Source organism: Gorilla gorilla, chromosome 2, assembly GCF_029281585.2.
Source record: "Gorilla gorilla gorilla isolate KB3781 chromosome 2, NHGRI_mGorGor1-v2.1_pri, whole genome shotgun sequence".
In the NCBI taxonomy this organism is placed as follows: domain Eukaryota; kingdom Metazoa; phylum Chordata; class Mammalia; order Primates; family Hominidae; genus Gorilla; species Gorilla gorilla.
In genome coordinates this window covers 153,082,089-153,100,994 of record NC_086017.1, presented here as the reverse complement: position 1 = coordinate 153,100,994, position 18,906 = coordinate 153,082,089, and the positions used below count along the sequence as shown (strand labels likewise).

Sequence of the window (18,906 nt, the reverse complement as noted above, 5' to 3'; positions counted from 1 at the left end):
TTATAAGGGTAATCCCAATTTCAGTGTTACTGAGCTGGCAGAAAAAAAGTGAATCTTAGAATTGATGAAATACGGTGTATGTGAAAATAAAGGCAATGTGTGCAAAATCAAATACACATGGAAAATGTCTTTCTGAATTATCATTAAGGAAGAGAAAGACTACTCTCAAAAAGGTTGGTGGAATTTTATTCTAAGGCACTACAAAGGACTTTAAAATGTGACAGGGAAGAAAAAAAGATGACTAAATCATTAGACTTTTAAAGAATTTTAAGAAACATCAAAGATTTAACAGGAGTTACTTTTTGAATACTAACCTTTGAAACACAATCTATCCTTGGCACTCCTTCAGGCTTTAATCCAATTATCTAGGTTAAGAAATAGTGATAAATTTAAACTTCACGTAAGTATGCAATGGAACTTCCTCCCTCTGTTGCTGGGAACAAGGGGTGAAGACTTTGAGATTAACACCAAGTCTGTATACATCTGCCTTTTACTTTAATCTTATTTGAGGGTATTAAAATGAACTTTTAAATAAAATAACTTCAGCAATCAGATATCTTATTACTGTACTGGGGCAATTTAGAAAATAAATAAATTACCAAAGAATTAAATGAAACAAAAGTACCCTTTGCTACCCTTAAAATACGAAACAGACAGAAACCCTTAAATCTAATTATTAATATTTATATGAACAAATAATTTAATGTATATAATAAGAACTGCAGAAGCATAATAATTAACTGTTCTTCACAAAACTATATTAGGTCACACTCTCCGTGTTTCCATGAGGGCCCCACTGAGCCTCACCGTATCTCACAACCCATCTGCTCCCCAAAAGGCACGCACTGGGAAAGCCCTATTTTAAGACTCCTTTCATGTATGTAGCTGACAGAACTGAATCCTAACATATTTATATATTTTGTGAGATAATTTTTTGGCATTCTGAATTTATACACAGTTTCCACGTGAATGCATGTAAAATCTAAATATTCCTCTCAAAAGACAAGTATTGTTGTGTCCTAACTGGGAACTATACTGGTATGAAACCTCCTGCTACGCTAAGTAAGCTCATCTCATCACTGATTCCTGTGTGTCTGATGCTGTCCTCCTGACAAAGCCATGCCCTGAGTCATCAGCAAGCATGGTCTCAGGCCATTATTCAAGGAGACCATCTTGAGAAAGAAAACAAACCCAGAAGGTTGATCCTCTCCTGGCTTTCTACTGGGAACAAATGTTCAGCAATCTAGATGTCGTGAGGATACTTCTAGTAGACTGGGATTACAAAAGGCATCTCTGTTCAAACAAACTTAATTCATTTTATAAACTAGATCATCTAGTTTCACATTAGTTTCAGCTTACTTTGTTAACTTCAATTCTTAATTCTGAATAAGGTCTGGTTGAAACATTCCACTAATCATTTACTGAGCACCTAGAATGCTATGGGACAATCTGGAAGCTGTCAGTTGTCCAAGGCCTCCCAAAGGGATGAAGCAGAGGTTGGAGGGGTGTCAGTCTGGGCACCTCAGGGCCTAGCTGGTTCTCCCTACAGGGAAGCTCCTTATTTAGCAGTGCCAACTTCAAAAGATCCAAATTTTACTTTTATTAGGGATGGTGGCAATTTGCTCACCAATGATGACTTTAGTGATTCATAAACTCATGATTTTGAGAAGTCTACACCTGTTTTAAACAACCATGAATGACTTCACTCTTCAAGGGAGACCTTGTAGGCCTCAAAACAGTAAGTGCATCAGAACACAACTCTGAAGTACATTTACAGAGCAGCAAGGCACGGGGGCTAGGGATCACTTCATGACTCAAGAAAAGCCGTATCATCTTCCTTTGCACAATGACCCTAATTCATTATTCCTGTCACACAGAGAACATTAGCTTCTTCCTTTGCTCATTACTATACAATTTAGGCACCCTTCTGTAAAACAGCAAAATGCTGCTACTTTGGATACAACTGCAACATCCCACTGAACTGTTAGAATGGGATTTTATTTGTATTTCTGTTATCTAATTACATATATATATATACTGATACTATAAAACTATGCTTTGCTACTATTTCGAAAAAGTTAAATAAGTTCAAACTTTATGGAGTCTGTGGAATTTTAAATTATTTTACAACACAGGATTCACAGATGAGCACCGCACCCTAACAAGTCTCTGCTTTGGTTATGACAAGGAGAACATTTGCCCCTTGGAGCATTAATGTGTGCTGGAATGCACGTAGGTATTTCCAAAGAAGAAAAGTTTAAGTTACTTTAACTCCTTACTCCATGATTAATCTATGAACCTCTTTTTTTTGCCATATAAACTTTCTTCCAGTGATCAATAAACATTACTGCTAGCCTTTAAAGCAAGCTACCCCCCAAATGATAACTTTTAATAAGGAAGGCATTAACCCAACCACAACAATCTAAAAATAGTTGCCTCCTTAAAAGAGAATATTAGAAAAAAGCAGCAGCAGAGGTAAAATATGTACGTACTCTGTTCATTTTCACAAGAATACAAGGGTTTCCTTGAGAATAGCCAAAATCAGGATCATTCATACCACTGCATGCTTGAAGTAATGAAATAGGAAACTGACATGCAACATAAACTGGACCCTTCTGTTCAAAAAGTGCTCCATCAGGACAGACTGTGAGGTTCTTCTGTTCTTCTAAAGTATATGCTAAAAAGGAAACATATAATGTGTGCTAGATCAGCCAAAAAAGGTATAAAAACAACCAGGAATATATTAACCTTTGGAAAATGTTCTTCAAAGACAAAAACAGCAATGTAAATTACCAGATAACTTTAGGGAAAGAATGTTAAGTTTGCCCCTTTACCTTTTAACAGCTAACTAGTTCTCTAAAGTTACTGCATTTCAATAATCATACAAACTGGATTATAGATCCATCTCTTCTGTCACCATTAGGTGGCAGTACCAGCCATGGCTAAAGCATTATCTGAATGCCTTCTGCATGCTTGGTGATACAACAGAGAGGATGTAAAAAGGCACTGCTGCTGCCCTCATGGAGCTTACGGTTTTGTGGGGAAGAGAGTCATTAAGTGAGTATAAAATCAGAATTGCAGAGGTATGAAGATGTAGTGTTATGACAACCTACACTAAAAAAAAAAAAGCAACTGAGCTGAATGCAGAAGGGTATGTGGGAGTTAATGAAGCTAGGAGAAGCACTTCCAATGAAGGAAGGTAGAAGCCAGACCATATAGAGTCTTGTAAACTATGTTAAAGAATTTTGAGGGGTGTGGGTGGGTGTTTTGCCAAACATCAATTAACAATCCACTAAAATGTTTTAAACCAGGGCAAGTGGATAGTATGAACATACTTAGGAAATTAACTCTGACTTTTCTGTGGGGTCAGTCCAGAAGGGAAAAAGAAAGGATCCGGAAAACAAGTTAGGAGACTATTAAAGCAGCCCAGGTGACAGACTAGCTCATAGAAGGGGGTTTTTAGCAGAGATGGAGTTTACAGTGATAAAGGAGTAAAATGGTTAGAACTTGGTAATGGGAGGGAAGAGGGAGGAGAAATATGCAACAGACAATACAATTCTGCTCCGTACTTGGCACAGTGTTTAGCCCAAGAGGCACAAAGTGAGCAAGCCTGATGTGACCCCTGCCCTCAATTAACTTAATCTAGTGGACAATGCTTACTAATAAATAATTAACATATGATATAACAGTGCCTCCGTAAGAACTATTGGTGTGTGGGTGCAATTGGTACCAGAAAAAGGTATTGAATTCAATGAAAGTAAGAACCAGGCCAGGCTCAGTGGCTCATGCCTGTAATCCCAGCACTTTGGGAGGCCGAGGCGGGTGGATCACGAGATGAGGAGCTCAAGACCAGCCTGGCCAAGATGGTGAAACCACGACTCTACTAAAAATACACAAAAAAATTAGCTGGGTGCGGTGGCAGGTGCCTGTAATCCCAGCTACTCGGGAGGCTGAGGCAGGAGAATCGCTTGAACTCAGAGGGCGGAGGTTGCCACTGCACTCCAGCCTGGGCGACAGAGTGAGGCTCCATCTCAAATAAATAAATAAGAACCAAATTTCAAAGAGTATGCCTCAAAAAGGAAGTGTAAAGTCTTTACCTTGGGGGAAAAAAATCACTGTCAAAATGTTTGGTTTCATCTTATACTTATCAGAAACTAGGTTACTGTGGGACTATGTACTCATTTAAAAGCAAAGAATGATTCAGGTATTTTGTGGGGGTAGAGATAAACTTTATAACAAAACAGCATCATGACATCCAACACTTTGCAAAAAAAATAAGCCCTTCACCAATTTCCCCAAGGGCTTCTACTGCATAGACTCTGTTGGTATAGGTCAGTTCATCAGTGACCTTGCTTTTTTATTATGCTGACTTCCACTTCCATACTATTAAGTATAAGGAACTGTGTGATGACCAGTAAGATTATGCAGAAGGCATGATGGGAACATAGAAAGGTCACTGACCCCAGGGTAACCAAGGAGCCCTATGCATCTGAAGAAAGCCTAAAATAAGAAAGACCAAAGGCCGAGCGCAGTGTCTCATGCCTGAAATCCCAGCACTTTGGGAGGCTGAGATGGGCAGATTACTTGAGGCTAGGAGTTTGAGGCCATCCTGGCCAACATGGTGAAACCCTGTCTCTACTAAAAATACAAAAATTAGCCAGGTGTGGTGGCGCAAGCCTGTAATCCTAGCTGCTTGGAAGGCTGAGGCATGAGGGTCGCTTGAACCCAGGAGGCGGTGGTTGCAGTGAGCTGAGAACAAGCCATTGTACTCCAGCCTGGGCAACAGAGTAAGACTGTCTCAATGAAGAAAAAAAAAAAAAAAGACCAAGATAACTGGAGGAATGAATGACCCTAAAGGAAAGAGATAATTGGAACAAAATAAAACTTTTTAAGTCCAATTAGTATCTGCAGGAAAAAAAAATAGAGAAGACATTATTTTTTAACCAGATATATTATAGTATCTTTCAAACATGAAAAAGGAGGGCATAAGGATCAACAGCAGTCGAACGTTTTAAAAACCAAAAAGGAGTTGAAAACTAAAGTAAACCCCCAGAAAGTCTAATTAAGTAAAAACAAAGTAAGAGAAAAACAAGAGGTCTAAGACCCAACAAACAGAATAGTTCTAGAAAGAGAAAACCAGAAAATTGAGTTGAGGAAATTATCAAAGTGGTAACAGAGGATAATTCCCCTGAACTGAAGAACTTAAGTCTTTATCCTGAAAAACCTGCAGTCAAGTCTCAGCAAAATACTTTAGAGACAGAAATCCAGATAGAAATTTTAGAATCCAAAAGAGATAAAGAAAATTGAAAAAGAAAATGAAAAACTTTCAGAGAAGAAAAAAGGCAAATTACAAAGAACTGAGTTCTATATGGGGGTAAACTAGCAAATATAAAGGCAGAAATAAGCCATTTTCAGAAATAAAAGGGTTCAAATTTACATTTCAGGTGTCTTTTCTTATAAAATTACTTGAGAATGTACTCCATCAAAACTAAGGAGTAAATTAAGAGAAAAAATAAAAATAATTAAAAAAAGGGGGGGGGCAGGGCAAGAGCCAAGAAACAGTGGGTCCAACTAAAGAAAGTGGTAAAAGGAAGTTCCCCAAAGGACAGTTGGGAGTTAAAGGCTGATGTAGAAACAGTAGAGTGCAGCAGGAGGGAAACGGCTCCAGGAAGGAGTTTTCCAGAAAAAAGAGACTCAAGAAAATACCTCAAATGATAGTTTACAAATAAGGAAGTCAGAAGAGAGTATCTATAGATGATAAAAGAAGATATAAAGACCAAGTATAAAAAGGCAACCAATAATGAAAGTAAAAATAGTAAATCAATTATTATTGAGTTGAGAAAGGAGGGAAGGTCTGAGACATGTGAACTAAGAAAATGTATAAAAGTGATAAATAATAATTAATAAAGAAAAGTGATAATGTAGAAAAGTAAAAAGTCAAGAACCAGCAGGAAAAGTGTAATATTTATAGATACGGAAGAAAAGCACCGTAAGAAAAAGTTCAGAAGCATGAAGTTACTACCTATCAAAAACACATCCAAAGGCCAGGCGCAGTAACTCACGCCTGTAATCCCAGCACTTTGGGAGGCGGAGGCAGGTGGATCGCTTGAGGCCAAGAGTTCAAGACCAGCCTGGGCAACATAGCAAGACCCCAGCTCTACAAAAAATTAAAAAATTAGCCAGGCGTGATGATGTGAGCCTGTATTCCTAACTACTCAAGAGGCTGAGGCAGGAGGATCACTTGAGCCCAGGAGACTGAGGCTGCAGTGAGCTGTGATTGTGCCACTGGGTGACAGAGAGAGACCCCATCTCAGACAAATAGACAAAGGAAAGAAAGAAAAAAGAAATGTGTCCAGAATCAGACTATTTTTCACAACCTTCACTGCTCTCTCCCTTGCCAAGCCACCATCTCCACTTACCTAGATTACTGTAATAGCCTAACTGGCTTCCCCAATTCCCCCCTTCTAGTCTAGTTTCAAAGAGAAGCCTGCAGGATCCTTTAAAAATTTGAATTAGATCATGTTATTGTTCACTGCTTAAAATCCCTCATCATGGTCACTGTAAAAGCCAAAGAACTTAACAATGGGTTCTAAGGACCTACAGTCTGGATCTCCTTTAACTCCCTAACCTCAGTCCCCTACTACTCTCCCCTGGCTCACTCCATTCAGCCCCTCTCGCTTCCTTGATGAATCTTCAACACATCAGCACCATAAGCCTCAGGGCCTTTGCACCTACTGCTTCCTGTGCTGGACATTTCCAGGGCTAGTTCTTTCACCTCCTTCAGCTCTTCCCTCAAGGTTCCCTTTCAATAAGGCTTTCCCAGACCACTCTGCATGTAAAAACCACAATCCTTCCCAACTTACCCTTTCTCCTTTTTCTGTTTTATTTTCCCCCTCAGGATGTACTATTTTCTAATTCACCACGAGACTAAGCTCCAGAAAGACAGGAATTTTTCTTCTGTTCATTGCTGGAACCCAAATGAGTGCCTGCCACAAAGCAGGCCCTCAAAAAATATGTCAATAAATTAATAGGACTTCTGCTGGAAGGGAGGAGGGCAGGGAACACTTCATTGCAGACCTTTTAAAGCTATTAAACCATGGATAATACTTTCACAAAAGTCTTTTTTAAATAATGAGTACATATTTAACTGTCAAGGAAAAGAGACTTAGGAAGACAGCTAGTAGATAATGTGGGATCAGAAGCAGCTTTTGGCTTAAGATAGGAGAGAGTTGAAGATTTTTTCAAGTTGACAGGAAGGCTCCAATACAGACAGAAAGGCTAAATACACACAAGAAGAGAGAGTACATAGTATGTTTCTGAGACACTGAGAGAGGATGAGATCCAAAGCAGGAGTGATACAGGTGGCCTCAGGTGAAAGGAAGGGCAGCCCCCAATCAGAGCAGGAGGAATGTGACAGACAAAATGGCTGCCACTGTAGATTTGTTTTACTGGTAATGGGGAAACTGGAGGAGCTCCCATCTGAGTTCTTCTATTATCTCTTGAAGCAAGAAATCAGGTTATATGAAGAGAGTGAGTTGTAAGGAAAAAGGTAAGGGGTTAGAGGCTTGAGTGAAAGTTGGAAATAATCCTTTCAGAGAATTATCCAGAGAAATTCCATAGGATTACCAGGCAGTTAAGCAAGTCCATTTGAGGGAGGTGCTCAAGTACTCACAGTGCTAATTAGTCCTGCTCAGTATCTGCTCAGGGGCAGGGGCACAGAAGGATGAGCTACATCCAGTAATTATACGGCTTTATCCAGGAGTGGGGTACTCCCACAGGGTGTGACATGAAGACTGAGAGGCCTGGGATTTTAGAGCACCAGTAAAAGTAAAAATGAAATAACAACCATGGAATTAAGCTACATAAAAGGGAAGACGGGGTGGGAGATGAGATAAAGTAATGTTCTAGGGAGCAGTTGCAGGTGTCTGTGGCTGAGGAAGAGATGAGCTGATCATGAACCAGCAGGCCAGGACATTCGATGATTACTCATGTGACTGTTAACACCATTCACATAAATGGCTCGGCCAAGCAAAACAGGAGGAAAAACTGGGCTAGGATGGCCATCAAAGAGCGTTACAAACTGGTAACTTTGAAAAACGGATGTATTAAAAATCAGACACAGACATAACTTTAAAATAATAAACATAATTTCCCATCCCCCAAGCAAGCACTACATTGGAAACCTGCATGTTGTGCACATGTACCCTAGAACTTAAAGTATTAAAAAAAAAAAAAAAAAAAAAAGAATGCCTGGCACAAAAAAAAAAGATTCTTCCTTCTCAATAACTATACTGACCTATTTCAAATTCAACATAAATGTATATCAGCTACAAAAAAAAAAAGAAATAAAATAAAATGGCAAAAAAAAATCCAAGTCCTCAGAGACACTATTTCATACAATATAGATTTGCTCTATTAATTAAAATATTTAGTTTTAACGCAGAATAAATGTTACATTTCAAGAAACTTAGTGTCCTTATTATAAGACAGAAAAATCAAATCTACTGCCCATGAGTAAGCCCCTGTGTCTTTCTATAGTTAGAACAGTCTCACAAGTAATTATAAAATGCACTTGCTCAGTTGTCTGTTTAACAGAAGGAAATAGAAGGTAATACACATTCTAAGAATGATGTCTCTAAATGTAATCACAACTTGGGACTCTTTTTTTTTTTGAGACGGAGTTTCGCTCTTGTTGCCAAGGCTGGAGTGCAATGGCGCAAACTTGGCTCACTGCAACCTTTGCCTCCCAGGTTCAAGCGATTCTTCTGCCTCAGCCTCCTGAGTAGCTGGAATTACAGGCGCGTGCTACCACGCCCAGCTAATTTTATATTTTTGGTAGAGATGGGGTTTCACCATGTTGGCCAGGGGTTTCACCATGTTGGCCAGGGGTTTCACCATGTTGGCCAGGTCCAAGACCTGGCTCCTAACCTCAGGTGATCTGCCCGCCTCGGCCTCCCAAAGTGCTGGGATTACAGGCGTGAGCCACCGCGCCCGGCCCACAATTTGGTACTAATTTCTATAACTAAAATCTCTGACCTTACTCTAAGAAAACATACTCACGTTTTAGAAACTTCTTAAGGTCTTCAATGTACCCTGCATACGAAGTTGGATCAGACCTACTGAATGTATATTCCAATGCGGTCACTGGTTTTGGAAAAACCATGAGTCCTATAAAGAGATAAAAGGGAGAGATTATCAAATTTCCTTCTCTTCTTTTCCTTACTCTTATCTCTAAAAAGCAGATCTCAGCAAATTACATGGAAAATTGTGTTGACAGTATGCTGAAACTATCAAAACTTCCCAATTCTAATTATGAAGGCATAGACATCTAAAATTAAAAATAACTCAAACCTTCAAAACCATCTCAGACATTACCGATTAGAAACTGTCCCTAAATTTGGTTATCTACAGTTAATTATAATCTTCCTTTTTAAAAGATGCAATTTTACTTTGAACTTTCTATATGCATTTTTAAAAAATCAAATAACATTTTTAGATTTTGTCAATGTGCCATTAATACAAGGAAAAAAATTTTAGCAAATCAAAGCCTACGTACTTTTGTCATTTAAATTGTATGGAAACATTCATAAGACAGCTAACTCCTTTTCAATGAAAAAGGTCTATGCATTTTAAACTTTATGGCAAATATTCTTCCTTCAATAGCAGATATTGCTCTGTAATTAAAATGTGGTTTTCACATACTGAATTTGGAGTATAACCACCAACAATTTCCTATCAGAAGTTGACACCCATGTAATACAGACCATGTTGCTTAAGCTTACTAATGAAGATAAGGCAAGCAATCAGGCTTCCAACTTTAATGTAAGTTTTCCTTGTTTAAAAAGCATTAGATCAGCTGGGTGCAGTGGTTCACACCTGTAATCCTGGCACTTTGGGAGGCCGAGGCTGGCGGATCACTTGAGGTCAGGAGGTCGAGACCAGCCTGGCCAATATAGTGAAACCCCATTTCTTCTAAAAATACAAAAATTAGGTGGGTGTGGTGGCACATGCCTGTAGTCCCAGTTACTTGGGAGACTGAGGCAGGAGAACCGCTTGAACCCGGGAGACAGAGGTTGCAGTGAGCCGAGATCGTGCCATTGCACTCCAGCCTGGGCGACGGAGCGAGACTTCGTCTCAAAAAAAAAAAAAAAAAAGCATTAGATCTAGATTAATTCAACCTTGCACATAGGCTTTAAAACAATCCTAAAATTTTCTCTAGCCTTCAAACGTTCCCATATTTAATATATCACACATGTACATATAATACATATTATATGTATATAATATACAACACATAAATACATATTATATATGTATTACATGTACATGTGATATATTAAATAAGGAAATGTTTAATATATCCCATATGTAATATATATGTATTATATGTACATGTGTATGCATGTATATTTATTTAAACTAATGATACTTTAAGTACTAAAATAATCAACAAATAATTTTAAGAAACTCAGTTTAAAAACTGTGTACTTAAAAATATTTAACACATATGCTTATATATTTCATGCAATTATAAACAGAGTTCAGTGTTTTTGAATAGATCAGACTATGTTCAATGGTAAGTCACATCACTTAAATAGCAAGTAAAGAATAATCTTAGAATTAGTCTGAGGTAGGAAAAAAACAGTGCTACAATGAGAGATGAAGGAAAAGTAGCATGGAACTAATCTCTGACACTTGCTCCAATACACTAAGAGTTTTAAAAGAGTTATTCAAGACATTTAGACTAAGATTAGCTGTAAACAAAAGAAATCATTAGAAAAAAATTGTTCTAGGAAAAAAAATGGTTGAGACAATTAGTTCAGTTTGGCTGGTGATAAGCTCAGAAGTCTATACAGTGAGCAAGGATCTAGATAAGGGCACTTCCATCTCAGCATTATTGGCATTTTGGGCTGAATAATTTTTTGTTGTGGGGGTTGCCCTATGCACTGCAGGATGTTTAGCAACATCCCTGGCCTCTATTCACAGTACCACCTCTCTAGCTGTAACAACCAAAAATATTTCCAGACGCTGCCATATGACTCAGTGGTTGAAAACCACTGCTCTAGAGAGAAACCTGCTAGACTCCCACCTTCCTGGCCCGATGCCCCATTCTCCTGCCCTCTAAATCCCACTCCTCTAGGACTGAACTTTCTTCTTTAGGTAGAACCTTCCCTTCTCTGTCATCTCTAGCAGTTAGTTTACAGTCTTTGGAATTATACACACTGAAGTTCTGCACATTATTGTTTCTTACTTTTCTAAGAATTATCAGCATCTGAGGACAAGGGTCATGTCCAGTCACCAAGGGAGAGCTGGCATTCAAAGACTGTTTAGGCCAGGTGTGGTGGCTCACCCCTGTAATCCCAGCACTTTGGGAGGCCAAGGCGGGTGGATCGCCTGAGGTCAGGAGTTCGAGACCAGCCTGGCCAACGTGGTGAAACCCCATCTCCACTAAAAATACAAAAAATTAGCTGGCCGTGGTGACACATGCTTGTAATCCCAGCTACTTGGGAGGCTGAGGCAGGAGAATCGCTTGAACCCGGGAGGCAGAGGTTGCACTGAGCCGAGATCACACCATTGCACTCCAGCCTAGGCAACAGGAGTAAAGCTCTGTCTCAAAAAAAAAAAAAAAAAAAAAAAAAAAAAGACTGTTTAAAAAGAATAAAATCAGGAGGTAGAAAATGTGGTTTAGATGTTTCAGTTTTTTACTGCATACATTCTCCTGTATAATGAATTTTTTTTTCCAGAAGAAAATCAAGAAGAATTAAACATATGAAGAGTATATTCATTTTGTTCTCTATGAGGTATTATTATTTAACATCTTACCAATTTCATAACTAACCATTTAGAACGACAAAGTATGTATTTTATAAGTCCAAAGCTCTAACCGAAGCTAGTGCCAAAATATATACCTTAATTACTCAAGGCAAAGTAAAACTGCTCTACGATACTCATAAGTCACTCATAACTATATTCTTCAAACGTGGCTTTTACTAGAATTCTCAATATTCATTTGTTTACTTCTGACAAAAAAAAGAAACCGAAACAAACAAAACAAACCCACTCAAACTCTCAAGATTTATCAGTATATAAATGTGAAGGTCTTTAAATCAGTATGTAAATATTCAACAACAACAAAAATTAAAACCTTCACATTACTCAACTCCAAGGTTTAGCTATCTTCTATCTGCTATATAAAACAGATTTATGGTGAAGATAAACTATAACTCAATTTTGTTAAAAGCCGTAACCACTGCCAGGCACAGTGGCTCACGCCTGTAATCCCAGCACTTTGGGAGGCCAAGGCGGGGCAGATCACCTGAGGTCGGGAGTTTGAGACCAGCCTGACCAACATGGAAAAACCCCGTCTCTACTAAAAATACAAAATTAGCCGGGCGTGGTGGCGCATGCCTGTAATCCCAGCTACTTAGGAGGCTGAGGAGGCAGGAGAATCGCTTGAACCTGGGAGGCAGAGGTTGCAGTGACCCAAGATCATGCCACTGCATTCCAGCCTGGACAACAAGAGCGAAACTCTGTCTCAAAAAAAAAAAAAAACAAAAAACAAAGTCATAACTGCAAGATAATTACCTGGGCTAGGAATCTGGTCACGGTATTTTGGAACCTCATCGTTGAGAGTCTGAAGCATAACCCACATCGTGAATGAGAAGAGTGCAGCCAGGAACCCATAAAAAACTAGGTAGAAGAGCAAGATCAAACCTGTAAAAGAAAATAAAACTTATGAAATGTGCACGCGCGTGTATGTGTGTATGCATGTTTGGCCAGGTTAAAAAACAAACCAACTGTTCTTGCAAGGGTACGATCCCAAACTTTGCCATGCACATAGCCAAATATCCTCATATTCAGGACACATAAATTTGCCCAAGCAAGGGGTATTTCAGCAGGCAGCACCCACCCATCCCATGACCCCTCCTTTTCCCTGGTATTTCCAAGTTAAAGCAGCTTCCACCATTCATACTCTGGTTCAAAATCAAAGCTTTAAAATTCCAGCACATAGGGGAATGTTTCCCAAAATGAACTTGATGCGCTCTAAAAAGATACAAGATGGTTTTAGGTAAACAAAACCCCCAATATTTACATGTTCCTTTAAGTGGCGAATATAAAAGAATTAGTACATGAAACGCATATTTCACAGACAGTAATTATTTGCTTAAATTTAAGTTTTAAAAAGTGAGTTAATGGCTCCCACCTGTAATCCCAGCACTTTGAGAGGCTGAGATGGGAGGATCGCCTGAGCCCAGGAGTTGGGACTAGCCCGGGAAACACTTTGTCTTTACAAAAAAATTAGGTGCTCACTTCGGCAGCACATATACTAACAGTGGAACGATACAGAGAAGATTAGCATGGCCCTTGTGCAAGGATGACATGCAAATTTGTGAGTCGTTCCATATTTAAAAAATTAAAAAAATATATATTTTAAAAACTGAGTTCATTGAAAGAATATCAGGAAATGTGCAGATAAGGCCAACTCATGAAGAAAGAATATCAGGAAATGTGCAGATAAGGCCAACTCATGAAGACAGCACTCAATGAATAAAGTTTAGGACACACTGGTCAAATGGCAGGGCTCGTGCAAAAGTGAAAAAAGGACAAGGTCAGAAACAAGCCCTCTGATCAATGGAATTTCATAGCTCTACTGCTAAGCACAAAGCAAGATTTGGGAGACACACGTTTCAACATTAAGGGCTTAATCTCTTTCCTTTCACAATTTGGGAACACTAAGATAGATCTATCCTGAACCAGTGATTTACTTTGGGAACACTTAAAATCAATTATTTTTCTCAAATGTCTATATTCAAAGTTCTAACATCAGAAGTGGCTGCCGACAAGTATATTAGAATACATTGGTAAAGTCACTTGTATTTCAAGGTTTAAAAACTGATCAAAGATTCATTTCTGTAATAATATATTTCTGAATATATTTCCCCCCAGGGAGTGGCTCCACAACTTTCTTCTGATTCTCAAAAGATCCCATGACCCCAAAACAGATTGTGCTGAAAGCTAGATAACTTTTATTTCTCAACTACAAGGCAGGAATCACCCCCAACCCCCTTTTTCAAGTAAAGGGGAAATAGTTAAAGCAATTTCATTTTATAATTTAGACTAGCATTCTACCCCTCCCCCCCAATTACCAGGTGGCCAAAATAAGGATGGAGAGGACAGAAGAGAGGAGAACAGGATGTCACCTTCAGACAGCATCACTTCCCTACCACATACTGCGATCCTGTTGCAGAAAAAGAAAAGACCAATCTCAAAGAAGTAAACAGTTTGCTATAGAGGGAAATGAAACACACAGAAAGCCCACAGGCCAGTTTAATAAGATACAGAAGAGAAATTCTTTGAGATCTAGGTGTCTGCAGGAACGAAGGGATAAAATCCTCTACAGCAGGGCTGACAGAAACTTAAATGTAATGAGTGTGGCTGTATTCCAATAAGGTTTTGCTTACAAAAATAGGCAGATTGGGGCCACAGTAGTTTGTTGACCCATGCAGTTGACATTAAAGTGGAGATGTCTGAAACAAAACTGCTAAGAGTTTAATTATTTAGCAGTGTTTTTAAGTCATCTTAAAATATTCTTATTACAACAATACTGTTTTGAACATTTTGATTTTAAATTTCTAGGAAAATAATGTAAATTAAATTTACAAAATAGTTACAAAGCAAATAAATATATAGCAGATATGAACAAACTATATCCAAATCTGCTTTCTAAGGAACTATTACACAATGAAAATAATGAGTATAAAGAATTACATTCATACAACATATATACAAATCAACAGCTATGTCCCAAATCTGATGCCATATACTAGTGGCCATTAGAAACAAGTAAATAAGTTATTTCCAGCAGTGAAGTGAGTTTTCCTTACTTGAACAAGATCCTTCTGCCAAGAACCAAATCTAATTTTTAAAAACTTAAGCTAGTCAGTCTCACATATAAATATACTTTACCAACCACCTCTTCCCCCTAAAAGAAAAAACATCAGAAAATAAAAACAGAAGTTGTAAATTGCTGCTCTTACCCAGGTGTAAAACGGCAGTTAAATTAGTTACTCAGATGTAGTTTGCTGATGGGGCTCTAAATGGCGGCGTCCTGACTTAGTCATGGATAGTGTTCATGGAACCTATTCAATGTGCCATGCCCACCTCAGTGCTACTTGATGTAAGCAGAAAACAGCAAATACAGCCTAAATAGTACCTATCATATTACTAACGTTCCCTAGCTAGTTTAAAATCTTTCAAGAAATTTCCTTATTACCCAACTAAAGAAACTAACATGTGCCAGGTGCAGTGGCTCACGCCTGTAATCCCAGCATTTTGGGAGGCCAAGGCGGGCAGATCAGTTGAGGTCAGGAGTTCAAGACCAGCCTGGCCAACATGGTGAAACCCCATCTCTACTAAAAATACAAAAAATTAGCCAGACATGGTGGCGCATGCCTGTAGTCCCAGCTACTTGGGAGGCTGAGGCGGGACAATCACTTGAGTCTGGAAGGCAGAGGTTGCAGTGCACTAAAAATTACACCACTGCGCGACACTGAGCGACAGAGTGAGACTCCATCTCAAAAAAAAGAAACTAACATGGACTTAAATAATGAAGAAACATCAGTATTTTATTTATTTGAGATGGATTCTACTCTTGTTGCCCAGGATGGAGTGCAATGGTGCAATCTTGGCTCACTGTGACCTCCGCCTCCCGGGTTCAAGTGATTCTCCTGCTTCAGCCTCCCAAGTAGCTGGGATTTACAGGCGCCTGCCACCACTCCTGGCTAATTTTTACATTTTTAGTAGAGACGGGGTTTTACCATGTTGGCCATGGCCAGGCTGGTCTCAAACTCCTGACCTCAAGTGATCCACCCAGCTTGGCCTCCCAAAGTGCTGGGATTACAGGCGTGAGCCACCGCACCCAGCACCCCTCTTCATTTTTGTTCCTTCTCTCTCTCCTCATACTTTTTGATAAGCGGGAAAGTGGGTGTGTGACAGAGATCCACCTGGAGGCAGTGCAGCAGAGTGGTTATACACATGGGCTGTGCTAGAGAATCCAACAGGGCTCAAATCCTGGCCTGACCTCTTTCCTGTGACTTTGGACAAGTGTCCTAATTTCTACCTCCATCTGAAAAAAAGTAGTAAAGATAATATCTATCTTTATTCACATGATAGAAAGGAAAATAAAGGTCAAGAGATTTGACAACATAAAAACAAAACTCCTAAGCGGGGGAAAAAGCAAGAACAAACGAGAAACATTTTGGAATGATACTGCAACTAGACTTTATGGAAGCGTATCATTCTAGTTACCCTCAGGTACCCAGATATTAGGCACCTAATCGATTGCATTTTACTCTCAAAAAATGTTTTGACAAATGAGGTTTGATTCATGCGGACTCTACAAAAGAAAAAACCAAGGCTGGGCGTGGTGGCTCACACCTATAATCCCAGCACTTTGGGAGGCTGAGGTGGGCAGATCACCTGAGGTCAGGAGTTCGAGACTAGCCTGGCCAATATGATGAAACCCTGTCTCTACTAAAAATGCAAAAAATAGCCAGGCGTGGTGGTGCACTCCTGTAATTCCAGCTACTTGAGAGGCTGAGATGGGAGAATTGCTTGAACCCAGGAGGCAGAGGCTGCAGTGAGCCGAGACTGTGCCACTGCACTCCGACCTGGGTGACAGAGAGAGACCCCTTCTCAAAAAAACAAAAACAAGAAAACAACCAGACAGGCAAGAAACCTGGCAAGACTTACCACCATGTCATCCAGGGGAAGGAGAAATGGGCCCTGTCCAGCTCTTCTGCCTCAACCACACTGGGCGTACAATTCAATTCTGGCACCAACTACCCCATGCTATGGGCTCAGTCCTCCATAGAAATGCTGCTGCAGAGGTCCTCCCACTACCCACACTTCTGACCAACTAGTAACTAATACAGGAGGTTTCCACTGCACCCTCAAGTTTGTTCACTAGAATGACTCACAGAGCTCAGGAAAGTAAGTGCTCAAATTAGGATTTCAGTTTTATTATAAAGGATACACGTAGAATGGGGTCTGGGAGGCAAGGCAGTTTCTGTGTCCTCTCCTTGAGGAATCAGGGCTATCTCCCTCCCAGCACATGTGTTTCCTAACCTGGCAGCTCCACTGAACTTCAGTGTCCAGAGTTTTTACTGGGGTTTCATTATGTAGGTATGATTGACTGAACCACAGGCCACACAATAAAGCTCAGTCTCCAGCCCTCTTTCCTGCCCTCCTTGGAGGTCTGGCTAGCTCAAAGTCCCAACCATACAGGGACTTGGTTTGGTCTTTCTGGGGGACCATGCTCCATCTTGAAGCTATCTAGGGACCCACTGCCAGTCACTTCATTAGCATAATAAAGACACTCCTACTACTCAAATTCCAGGGTCTTTAGAAGCTCTGTGCCAGGAACCTGGAAAAAACACCAAACAAAAAAAAAATTTTTTTTTTGAGACAGGGTCTTTCTCTGTCACCCAGGCTGGAGTACAGTGGTGCAATCAAAGCTCACTGCATCCTCAAAATCCTCGGCTCAAGTGATTCTCCTGTCTCAGCTTCCTGAGAAGTTGGGACTACAGTTGTGTGCCACCACACTCAACTGACACTTTTTTTTGGAGATGGAGTTTCTCTCGTTGCCTAGGCTGGAGTGCAATGGTGCGATCTCAGCTCACCACAACCTCTGCCTCCTGGGTTCAAGTGATTCTCCTGCCTCAGCCTCCTGAGTAGCTGGGATTACAGGCATGTGCCACCACACCTGGCTAATTTTGTATTTTTAGTAGAGACGGGGTTTCTCCATGTTCATCAGGCTGGTCTCGAACTCCCGACCTCAGGTGATCTGCCTGCCTCAGCCTTCCAAAGTGCTGGGATTACAGGCGTGAGCCACTGCATCCAGCCAACAAATTATTTATTATGCAACACCAGCACACATAATCTGGACACAGGGAAAAGTCAATGGGCTTCATGAGGGCCTGGAAATATGCCCCCTCAACACATGACTAGACCCTGTGATCTTACTCCCAACCTCTGCACACTTTCTAGTTATCTTCAGGGACCTAGATGCTAGCAAGATTGGGCCTCTCAGAAAAGTCTGATGACTAGCAACCATTTCCATTTGGTAAATAAACTAGCATTCTGTTTATAGTTTAAAACATTTTAAAGCAGAGACATGTATAATTTCTAAAAAATCCATTATATGAACAGGTGCAAGTTTATAATCTTTTGTATATTTGAATTTTTAAAAACAATACTGATTTTTAACAATATTATTCGCATACCATTCACATATGTAAAGTGTGAAGTTTACATTTTATATTCAGAGTTGTATAAGCATCACAATAAATTTTAAAATATTTTCAACACCTCCTCCCAAAACTCCATACCCATTCCCATTCCTCTCCCTCCCTGCACCCAGTTCCTGGCAATCACTAGTCTACTTTGTCTCTATAGATCTATTTTCTAGACATTTCCTAGAAATGGAATCATGTAATACATTGGCCTTTGTCACTGGCTTCTTCCATGTAAGGTGTTTTCAAGGTTCATTTATGCTACAGCATATATCAGTACTCCATTCCTTTTTATGGCTGAATAATATCCCACTGTATATGGATATACAATATTTTATTGATTCATTAATCAGATGATGTGCATGTGAGTTGTTTATATCTTTTGGCCATTGTGAATAATGTTATAAACATTCATGCACAAGTTTTTGTGTAAATAAATGGTTTCATTTCTCTTGGGTATATGCCTGGGAGTCAAACTGCTAGGTCATATGGTAACTCTAGCCTTTTGAGTAACTGGTAGACTGTCTTCCAAAGCAGTTTCACCATTTTACACTCCTACAGCAGGGAACCAATTCCTCCTCAACCTCATTAACACTTCTTTTACTGTGTTTTC

At 39.6% G+C, this 18,906-nt stretch overlaps 1 protein-coding gene and 1 non-coding gene across 4 annotated transcripts in view; one reads left to right on the top strand and one right to left on the bottom strand.

Moving 5' to 3' along the window:
- ATP1B3 (ATPase Na+/K+ transporting subunit beta 3) overlaps positions 1–18,906 on the bottom strand; it is a 51,638-nt gene that overhangs the window by 10,702 nt on the left and 22,030 nt on the right. For 2 of the 3 annotated variants that reach the window (XM_019024425.4, XM_063704268.1), the window contains exons 2-6: positions 14,148–14,239; positions 12,586–12,714; positions 9,061–9,168; positions 2,493–2,677; positions 315–365 (exon numbers count right to left, since the gene is read on the bottom strand). In XM_019024425.4, the coding sequence (XP_018879970.1) occupies positions 315–365; positions 2,493–2,677; positions 9,061–9,168; positions 12,586–12,714; positions 14,148–14,214 (540 nt within the window). In that variant the 5' untranslated portion in view covers positions 14,215–14,239. The remainder of the gene's footprint in view (positions 1–314; positions 366–2,492; positions 2,678–9,060; positions 9,169–12,585; positions 12,715–14,147; positions 14,240–18,906) is intronic. The other variant, XM_019024424.4, reaches the window with a different exon arrangement.
- LOC115934088 (U6 spliceosomal RNA) lies at positions 13,304–13,410 on the top strand. Its single transcript, XR_004069936.1, has one exon. It is a non-coding gene; the product is annotated as a U6 spliceosomal RNA (small nuclear RNA).